The sequence below is a fragment of the Pygoscelis adeliae genome, unplaced genomic scaffold (assembly GCF_000699105.1).
Source record: "Pygoscelis adeliae isolate BGI_AS28 unplaced genomic scaffold, ASM69910v1 Scaffold666, whole genome shotgun sequence".
NCBI classification, from domain to species: domain Eukaryota; kingdom Metazoa; phylum Chordata; class Aves; order Sphenisciformes; family Spheniscidae; genus Pygoscelis; species Pygoscelis adeliae.
In genome coordinates, this window is record NW_008824929.1 from 162125 (window position 1) to 172791 (window position 10667).

General features: G+C 57.4%; 1 protein-coding gene across 1 annotated transcript in view; it reads right to left on the reverse strand.

Annotated features, from left to right (window-relative positions):
• Positions 1–759: 759 nt before the first annotated feature.
• The window catches only part of LOC103917790 (L-gulonolactone oxidase-like), an 18294-nt gene continuing 8386 nt past the window's right edge, over positions 760–10667 (reverse strand). The window contains exons 7-12 of the mRNA XM_009324983.1: positions 4281–4388; positions 3775–3851; positions 2701–2850; positions 2142–2306; positions 1565–1655; positions 760–1047 (exon numbers count right to left, since the gene is read on the reverse strand). Of these exons, the coding sequence (XP_009323258.1) occupies positions 919–1047; positions 1565–1655; positions 2142–2306; positions 2701–2850; positions 3775–3851; positions 4281–4388 (720 nt within the window). The 3' untranslated portion in view covers positions 760–918. The remainder of the gene's footprint in view (positions 1048–1564; positions 1656–2141; positions 2307–2700; positions 2851–3774; positions 3852–4280; positions 4389–10667) is intronic.

A 10667-nucleotide genomic window follows, 5' to 3' on the forward strand; every position in this document is an offset into this window, starting at 1 on the left:
CAGGGCAGGGAGGCTGCATGGTGCTGGGACTGTGTCTCTCTAAAAGCATTGTCGACTTGCTGTCCATCTGTCCTGGCCATCCTGAGGAATCCTGCTGCTCCTCTCGAGAAACCCATGTCCCCTTCTGCATCTCCTGGTGATGCAAGCGGGGCTTGGACCGGTGCCGTTCAGGTCGGTCTAGCGTTCAAGGACGTTTTTTAGGAGAGGAGGGACAGGAGCATGGGCGTCACCCCTCTGGATCCCGAGGAGCATCTCCTGCAGGTTTCGGCAGCCTGGGGCAGCTGTGGTCCCACCTGGGAGAGGACACAACCCATCTGCCCGTGCATGGCTTCCCTTACGAGCCAGGCTGGGATGGACGTGGCAGGCAGCCTCTTCCTCCCAAAATCTGCCTGTGTGCCTCTGCGAGGGGAGCTGGCCTGAGCTCAAGGACGCGGATGGCACCAGCCCCAGGCTGTGCAATGGGCTCTGGTCTCCGTGCCCAGCCCTGACCCCCGCAGTGGGGCTGTACAGGGACACCAAGCCCCTTCCCCGGTCCCCAGGGCTGGGCACCTCTGTCGGACACGCACCCAGGCTGAAAGCACAGGCTCAGATAAGGTCTGCTCAAAGAAAGGTCTTTATTGAGATGTTGGCTTGGACAGGAGGCACGTGGGGCTGTACAGGTCTCAGGGGGACAGGGACATGGTCCCCCCTGAGCTGCTGGTTTCCAGGAGAGATTTCCAGGCACCGCAGAGCCTTGTTAGCATTGAGATCAGAGCACGCCCCTGCCCGTGGGGCCAGCCCTTGCTGCCTGCTGTCACGACAGATGAGGGCAGAGCTGGGGGTGCAGCACCTTGGGACCGCGGAGGACCATGAGCTTTGGGGTGTCCCGAGAACCGGGGGCAATAGCTGATTTTTCTTCCATCCCTTGCATTGCCTCCGTCAGTAAAACACCTTTTCCAGGTAGGTGTTCAGGAAGATCCCCGTGGGGTCCAGCTTCTCCCGGATGGAGCAGAATTTGGGGAAGGCTGGGTACATCTTCTCAAAGTCCTTCCGGGTGCAGCTGTGGGCCTGCAGGAGAGCAAGTGTCCAGGGGGGCTGCCCATCACGGGGGAAAGGGTTGCTGGCCCTGGAGCCCCACCACCACGTGCTGTGGGAAGCCCCTGCAGAAGTGGTGGGACCTCCATTCCCTTATCTACCTGCCCAGGGTGGGTAGCAAACAGGGGAACACCATTGTTCACCATTGCAACAGGTTGCCCAGAGAGGTGGTGGATGCCCCATCCCTGGAAACATTCCAGGTCAGGTTGGACGGGGCTTTGAGCAACCTGATCTAGTTGCAGATGTCCCTGCCCACGGCAGGGGGGTTGGACTAGATGGCCTTTAGAGGTCCCTTCCAACCCAAACTATTCTATGATTCTATGATCTCCTCGAGGCACCCATCTCCCTCTGGGACCCGCCTGATGTGGGGGACCTTCTCTGACCCCCACTCGACTGCAAATCTCCCCTCCCATGAGAGGCCATGATAGAGAAGGGGAAGGAACCCCCTTCCACAGACCCCCTCCTCCCAGAGGAGTGGGGCCGTCGGTACCTTTGCCCAGTGTGGTCTCCCACCGTGCTTCTTCATGATGCCCTCATAGGTCAGCCAGTAGTTGAGGCGGGGGACATTCTTCCCGTAGGGCCTGGCGGGGGGCAGGCAGGGAGGGAATTAGCAGGGGCCGTGGGGGGATTTGCACACCCAGGAAAACCTCCCTGAGAAACCCCCACCTGGGGAGAAGGACAACCCCAGGGACCCATCACGGGCTCTTTGACCAGCACCGGGTGATGGAAACCCTCTGGGAACCAGCACGCCACCAGCACTTGGCCAGTGGACCCTCACGTAGGACAACATCCTCAAGAAACAGAGGCGGGGGGCTCTAGGGTGCTGCAAGGCCACCCCATCCCTTCTGGCTTGGTTCCTGCAGATGTCTGAGTGGGGTGAGCGGGTGAAGGTGCAGGAGCTCGTTCGATCCGGCTCTCCAGTACCAGCCGAGAGCTGGTGTCGGTGCGTTTGAGCTGTGCATTTGCCGCTGCCAGGTCTCTGGGCACGGCTCCCGGTGCACCAGCACCCGGACCCGGGGAAGAGGAGGAGGAGGAGGAGAGGGAGGTGGAGTGGGGACATGGCTCACCGGTACATGATGATGTTCATGTAGCAGCTGTCTCGCTGGAAGCAGGGACTCAGCCAGATCTCATCCCCCCGAGCGAAGCGCACCTCCACAGGGTAGTGAGCCACCATCTTGGGGTTGTTCTCCAAGGCGGCCTTCAGCTCCAGCAGAGCTTCCTTCGTCTTCTCACTGCCCAGGAGAAGCCCCAGCCCCAGTTAATGCCAGCATGGGAAGCCAGCTCTCTTCGGGTTTGAACCCCCATCCCCACAGCTCCATCCCTGGCCCCATGCTAATTCAGGGAACGGCTTGGCATGTCCCAGCACATCCCTCCCATTGCTTTGGGCTCACAAAGCCCCGAGACATGGTGTGGCATGGATTTGGTACCCCAGGACAGGGATGGAGAAAGGTCCCCATGCTAAGCTTGCAGGCAGGAATGGTGCCTCCTAGCCAGGTCCCTTTCTCCATGGCTTTGCTCCTGCTCCAGGCAGCCTGGGCTGGGGCAGAGCACAGGCAGGGGATGGCATGTGGTTTGGGCACTGAGCCTGGCTGGGGATGGACAGGGAGGGTCTGCAGAGCCATTTACATGGGGATGGCCCAGTCTTGAACGTGCTGCTTGAAGCGACACTCGTAGTTGAAGATCTTGTAGCTGATGGCAATATTCTCCACCCGGGAGCTGAAGAGGAGCCAGAAGAAGAAGCGGTTGATCCAGCGCACCAAGCTGGGCACGAAGGTGCTGCAGGGGAGAGAGCAGGAGGTGAGATCTGACCCCAGAGCTGCTGCCCGGGGATTTGCCAAGGGCAGGCTGTGAGCTGTGATGCCACAAGCCACAGCCCGGGGATGCTGGGCAAGGGGATGCCCTCTCAAGGGGCTGTAAGCAAAGCAGCAAAGCTGCAATCCTCCAAAGGTGCTGGAGCCGATGGGGTCCTGCAGCCCTGCCGGGAGCTTGTCTGTGCTCACCCCACCCGATCTTGGACCTTACACCCTTGCCCTCAGCTCCCTCCTCCTCCTCTTGCTGCAGGCTAGAAAGGGGGTGCTTGGTCATCACCTTCCCTCCCCCTTGAGACCTCAGTGCCTCCCAGGCTGTGCACTGGGCATCCTCGCGCTGGGCGACCGAGAGCTACCGGGGACAGGGTGGAGTGGCAGGGTGGACCCCTTCGCAGAGTCCTAAGTTGCCACAGTCCCTCTTCTCCCGCTTCATGGAGTCCAGCCCAGCTCCTCTGTGCCACCAGGGTCCTGCTTCCTAGCCTAGTCTCCATGACCTGGCTGGATCTCCCCTCTCCACCCTAGTGCTCAGGACATGCTCACAGCCAACACCGTCTCCCAAAAAGCTCATTTGCTGCTGCAAACCCACGCCGCCTCGGCACGCTGCTCCATCTCTGTGCACACGAGAGGGCAGTGCAGCCCCAGACATCAATCCCAGCCCAAACCCGCTCCTCCTGCACCGGAGCTTTCTTGGAGGAGAACAAGAGTCTCCTTCTTCCCCAGGGATGGGGGTGCTCCGGGTCACAGTCCTCCCTTGCCATCTTCCCCGGGACTCCCAGCAAAGCAGCACAGGGTTCAATGTAGAGATGCAGAGAACAAATCTGGATGAGGCCAGCCCTGGACAAACCTGCCCAACCCCTCTTGTCCCCAGCCACTGCCCAGAGCATGCTCCTACCTGATCCAGAGCAGAAACTCCAGCAAGTAATAGCCAACAGCATAATCCCACAACCAGTTGGCGGAGGAGGAGGGGGGCTGCAAAGCCAAGCAGAGGAAGATGATGGTCGTTAGGGACTAGCAGGGTTTGCAGCTTTCTTGCCAGCAGGCACGAAGAGGGGAGCACATGCCTGGACCAGGACCAAGCTGGGAGTGGGGGTCTGGAGAAGGGCACCCCGGGGCTCCCCAAATCTCTCTCCCGTGATGAAACAGGGCCACATCCAGCCCCAGAAAGAGACCAGGCTTTGTCATGAGGATGCGAAGAGCTTGGACAGCCCCAGCTGCATCTGTGTCCCGGGACCCGCAGGCTGTGGAGCACAGGCAGAGTCCAGACCAGCCCCAAAATGCTGTTTCCCTGATCAGCAGCCCTTGCACCGCAAGCCCATCCTAAAACGCCGGCTCTGGAAGGGCACCCAGCTTTGTGCACAGGCCCTTCCCCCTTCATGCATGGAGCCCGGTGGGACCTGCCTTGTTGGTGGGGTCCTGGTAGATGACGCTGACGTTCTCGCTGTGAGGGAACCACAGGAATCGGAAGTATTGGGATCTCTTCAGGTGATCCTCGAGGTGATCGAGGACCTGCAGCAACCAGAGAAAGGGGGGCTGGTTGGTGATTGTCCCCCCCCCGCCGGAGCAGGGATCCCAGGAGCGGGGGGTGGAGGCACCTCAGAGGACTCCCAGGGACCCCTCCGAGGCAGGTCCAAGGAGCCTGTCTGCAGAGTCTCAGCGAGCCCTGGGTTGGAGGGGAGTCAATACAGCCCAGCCGTGCACCAAGGCGCTAACAGAGACCATGGACCCGACATCTGGGGAAGGGAACGGGGCATGCCCGTTGCTTCCTCTGCCTCAGTGGCGGCAGAGCTCCCCATCCTGAGATGCTGCTGGGGGCTGCATCTGGCATATGTCCGAGCTCAGACCCCGCGTCCTCCCACAGTCATACCTCTGCAGCCCCCAAACTGCTCCATCAGGCTTTACCAGACATGAGGCAGCACAGACAGGGCCGGCGGGTCCCCCTCCAGCCATCAGCCATAGAGCAGGTCATGCTGAGGGCTTCCGAAATCCACTGCCTGGTCCAGTGTCAGGGACGCCCTCCCCAGCTTTCACACCCTGGCAGCACATCCCTTTGTAGCTCTGGAGCCCCAGGGCAACGGCGGATGGAGCCGGGATGCAACAGGGCATGGAGCCAGCATGCGTTACACGGCCCCATCCCAGAGACATCCCCTGCTTCAAATGCAGAATTGCCAAATTATTCATAAAGACACAAAAAAGAGCTTTAAGAAAGGCAGCTCCCTCAGATGAGCTGCCTGCCAGCAGCCGAGGACAGCGAGGCATGGGGAGTCTGAGCAGGCAGGGGACAGGCAGGACAATGCAGGTGGCGGGGCTCGAGGGGGTGACCGCAGCCCCAGGACATACTCAGCCTGTTCCCAGGGCCACCGGGGTCCTGTCCCACGGCTACCTGGAGGGAACCCCGCTGCCTGACAAAGCAGCACCCACAGAAATGAAAAGACCCTTCAGCCCTCATCCCTCCTCCCTGCCTGTGTGTGTGCAAGGGTGGAGGGACCCTGTGCTCACCCCCCCGCACGGTGCTATCTCAGCCGGGCCAGCACCTCTCCCTCTTGCAAACAGCCTCTCCAACCACCCCCCGCTCCTCCTGCCGAGATCTCCCATAGCTCTGCAGAAAGACTTAAAAACCCAGCAGCTTTGCTTCAAGGAGTTTGCTTGACCCAGGAGAAGGTGCCATGACCCATGGATATAACCCCAGGAAGGTCGCGGCAACCTTAGCTGTGAAGCTGCTCCTTTCCAGTTGGGTCGTTTGAGTTATTTGTCTTAATGAGCTATTAATCACCAGGCTGGGCTGCTTTAGCACGGAGCATCTTGCTGTGACCCTGCCATGAGGTGAGGGTCTTTGTGGGGGTCACACTGCCGTAATGCCGTGGTCCCGTTAAAGCAGGGAGGATGGGAAGACAGATAGTGTATTCCTGTAATTGGTGACAATTAATGCTAATGCTGTTGTCTTCATCTTCACATCTGCGGCTCCCAAAAAGCCACAAAATCTCTCTAAGATGTTCCCAAAACAGCCTATTTTCTGCTCAGAGAATTTCTTACGTTGGAAACAGTTAACGAATGTGCAAGTAGAAGCAGGACAAAAGCCACGACCCCACGTTTTCGCCAGTTTGGTTTAGGAACAAATGGATCGAATAGCTAAAACAAGAGGGGAAAAGAAGGATGCAGCTTTCCCAAGGTGATCCTGCCAACGTCTGTTTGCCTTCCAGCCGTGGCATTTGAGCGCAGAAGCAAATTGCCAGCGGGGCGACCTTTTCAATGTGCGCTTTTGATCCTTGTGATAGAGGAATATCGGTCTGAAGAAAATAAGCCCGCGACTTTGTAGGATAATTACAGCGCAGCAGGCAAGAGCTGAAGGCAGCGAGCGAGGCGGCTTTGGGAGTCCTTGGGGATGTTGTCTGCTGGCTGAGTGCCGGAGTCAGAGGCAGAGGTCAGGCGGTGGAAGTCTTGTCGCTGTAACGTGGCCAACGCATGCAACAGAGATGACCCTGGAGCATGCAGAGACCCGGGGGGATTTTGCTCGTCTTTGCTTCCTTCCCGGGAGCCCACAACAAATCCCTTTGCTTCGTAAAGAAGCTGCTTGCTTTCTTGCTTGCAAACACCCTGGAGAGCTTACTGAGCTGAGGGTCGGGCACCCCGCCTGCTGCAGTGCAGGTTTGGTTGCTCCAGATGGTCCGCGGGGAAAGGACAAGGATGGGACACGCGGCAGATGTGGCCAAGGTGCTGCGGAGGATGAGGCTCAGGAAGTCACTAGCACACATCCCGTAGGTCCATCAGAGCAACGAAGAGGAGCCGGGGAGCCAGGGAGCATGGAGAGCTTGCATTTTGGGAGAGAAGATGGATGCTTAGCCTCTCCTTCTGCCTGCGTGCTGCCTGTGCCTGCCAGGATCCCACCGCATCAGGGGGTAATGTCTGAGCACCAGTTGGAAGAGTCGCTTCCATGCACTGAGGCCAAAACCAACATTTCTGGCTAAGAGGGACGAGGTCAGGCCCAGCAGTGGTGAGCGGATTTAGGCACTGGGTGGTCTTGGAGGAGTTGGGCTTGAAGGATCCATCCCAGGTGCCTGAGACATCCCCCAAAGGGTTAGGGTTCGGGTTAGGGTTATAGGGTTAGGAAGTGGTAGGTTTAGACCAAAGGAAGCAGTTCTTCACCCACCAGGTCGCTGAGCTGTGCAAGTCTGCAGGTGGCTAAAAGTTTGCATGGGTTCAGAAGCAGAGCAGAGACCTTCCCGGATGAGAAAATCATTGCCTTATGACATATATACAAACCACCTCCAGCTCAGGAAGCCCCAAAGCTGCAAAGATCAGGGGAAGAAGTATCGTATCCGAGTCTGACCCATCTTCATCAGCCTCCCAGCAGGTCTGGGGCAAGGGGAGGCTGACTCCATCCCTGCCACCATCCAGGGACGCTCTGTAGGTCTCTCCGGTGACCTCAGCTGTGCAACGAACCCTCTCGGATCCGTGCCTTGTTCCTGGTCATCGTCAGCAGCTAGAGCAGCCGAGCATCCCAGTGATAAAGACAATCACGAGGCCAGGAAAGAAAGCATGCAGATCTTACATAACCACAAATCCAAGCCTGGCTCCTCTGACACATATATTATTCGCAATGTCTTAGATAACTCAGGCTTAAATATTTCAAGCAACCTGCTCCCTTGCCATTATTCTCTTCCGCCTCGCTGGGCCACTCGACATGAAAGCCGGAGATCTGGAAGCAGGCGAGGAACAGCGATGACCGAGAATTGATAATGGCATTAATATTTATGGAGTGCATTCTCGTTTCACCCTCCTAACAGCCCCGAGGGACGGGGAAAGATGGGCTGAGCTGTGCAGCGGGCATAGCCCGGGAAGATGGTGCTGAGCAGGGTAAAGCTCAGCCTGGGCTACCTGCCCTGCTCAGGACAGCAGGATTATCCCGCACCTGAGCTTCAGTTTCCTAACTAAAAGGCAGATTAGGAGGTGTAAAACAACACTCAACCTGGCAATTTGGCTGAGGAAAGGTGCTAGAGGATGCAGTGAAGGTCCGAGCAGCCTGGCAGGGTGGGTGAGGACCAAGCCGTAAGGAGCTGGCAGGCTCCCAGCCCATTTTAACATATTTAAACGCATTTAAAGCGGGGAACTCCCTGTTGCAGGACACCAGGGGAGTCGCAGCGCAGGAAGCAAACAGGCGGTTCACAGGCAAAAGATACTCCTGAGCCATTAAACACAAACTCATCACCTCTGAAACTGGAAACACCGGTAGTGAACTCACTGCAGGCTGGAGAAATGCCTTGGCGGGTTTCCCTTATTCCTCTGTCTTCCCTTCCCACCTCCCACGAAAAATAAGACCCTGAAGTGCTCCAGCTCTCGACTGCTGCTCTTAGGGGGGCAGGCAGACACGCTAATGGACTCGGGTAACATGTCATGGACCCCTCTGTCCACCTCCCCGATCAGCCCAGCTGCCCGTGGCACAGCACGAGGACCACTGGGTTGCTTTGGATCAGAGCTTACGAAGAAGGTACTGCAAAAGTGCGTTAAATTCACATTCGTGGTGGTGTTCGAGCCACCCCAACGGGGCACTGAATAATTCAGTCCTTAAAAAATTAAGGACAGCGTTTCTCAGAGCTTTACTAGTGCTGCAGCTCTGATCAATCCTGCAACAAATTTTGCTGCTTTTGTCGAAGGGCTATTTATTTTTCATGAGCCCGACTTGACGAAGGCTTGCGCTGTCGTTAGCCAGGGCTGGAACTGGACCTGTGAGACTCAAATGAGACAACGGATGAGGATGCTGCTGAGGATGCACCAGCGGGGACGTCAGACCACAGGAGGACGAAGATGATCCATGGTTGAAGCAGATCCAAGCTCCTGGAGAGGTTCCTTTCCACTACCACCGATTTCTTCCTCCTGATGGACTTTGTGCCTCAGTTTCCCCATCCAGAAATCTAACTCCTTCCAGTGAACGCAGTGAGTCCACTCAGCATTTGAAAGGCCACCAGGTCTTTCAGTTTGCAGGTGGCCCCTTCTCTGAAGGCTTTAGCCTGTGCAGTGCTGCAGCCTCCAGCGATGATCTGGTGCCAGAGACCTGGGACAAGTTGGATCGTTGCTCAGCTCAAGGCAGTAGGTCACATCCTGATACGGAGGCTGTGCCAGGCTGTCCCAGCCATGGGGGGGGCTGAGCATCAGATGGAACAGCTCGCTCCATCCAACCTCCCAGCACCGTGAGGGTGGGAGGGCTCCGAGGAAATGCATCCAGCAGTTAAAAGGAGTTTATATAACGGCAGAGACAGGGAAAGTTGGTTTTGATGTGTTCCCAGCAGAAAGAATTCCTTCAAATCGCTCTGTAGAAATGCCCACCGGGCCTTCAAAAGGCTTTCTGAGGGAACCAGATCACACCCACCATTGGCCACAGAGCCACGTGGAGACCCAAGCTCGTAAAGCCCAGGAGATGCACTGCCCCAAAAAGGGCATTTCGTGCCTCTTTTGAGGGAAATTGGCCTGTTTTAGCCCGGTTCCTGCCGGAGATGGAAAGCTCAGCTGGAGGCAACCACTCTCCAGCACTGAGCATCTCTGTACCGGCATCCCAGGACACTGTCCCCAGTGCCTCAGCCCTGTAGTGAACAAGGACCGAAACTTCTCATGCTCTCCATGGCCAATCAAGTGCCCTTTCATGGGCTACGTGCAACATGTGGTCTTCAGGAGAGACGTGGTCACGAAGAGGGGACAACAGGCAGAGGACGGCTGGTGGGACAGCAGGAGAGCTTGCCAAGGAGGAGACAGCATGTGAAGCCTTCACAGTCGTGCAAGATCCTGATCTATGAAAGAGCAGGTCAGAAACCCTCCTCAGAAAGCCACCTCCCTTAGGGATGTCCCAGATGGGCCAGTCACTAGTGCCATACACCTCAGTCTGGGTGATTCGGACCTTTGGCAAGATGGAGACGGACGAGTCCAGTAGCAACACGACAACTGGTTTAAAGGGAGTTTTCCATCACACGAACCAAATGCAGCTCTCGGGTTGGACCCTGATAAGGGATTTGTTCAGTCTGGTCCTTGAAATGTGTCTCCCGTCACACTCCTCCTCATCCCCAGCACGGTTCGTCCCAAGTACAGCTCAAAAAAAGAGTTAAACCCAACTTCACACTGGGAGATGGAGAGCCCCATCCCCCAAAATACCCTGACCTCACACACAAGAAAGGACTGAGTTATTATCAAAAGCACAAGATGCTCATGGACTATTTTAAGTGGCCCATCTGTCGCTGGAAAAAGCAAGGATCTCCGTCAGCTGAGCAGCAGGAGACAATGAGATGGGAGACTGCACTTCCTCGGAGAGCACACGGCTCGTGGGAGCAGCCATGCCCTGCGGGATGCTGCTCCTCTCCTCCTGGATGCAGCTAGGCACTGCCTGCCTCCAGGGATGCCGGCTCAGCGCCGGCAGTCTTCTCCCTGCTCCTGCTTTGTCCAGGCAGCACATCAGCTCATCAGACCAGCCCAGGATTTCCAGCAAGGGCAATTTTCTCCAGCTGGAAAATTAAATCTGCATTAGGCTTAGTCATGTGTGCCTGGAGTTACCAGATCTCCGCTGACCTGCTGGCGCCTGCGAACGCTGGGTTAAATGGAGCAGAGGCATTGGCTGATCCATCTCACGGTGACGTTTCCCACGGACAGAAGCAAGTGCCAAGGGCGGCAGCGCTGACGCCTGCGGGCTCCTTCAGCACCTCTAACTTGATTGCGCTGGAGCCTCCACGCTCAGCCCCGCCGCGGCTTGGAGGCAGCCCAGGGAAGATGAAGCCGACGGCTGTGGGCAAACCTCCATCCCCGCTCCGG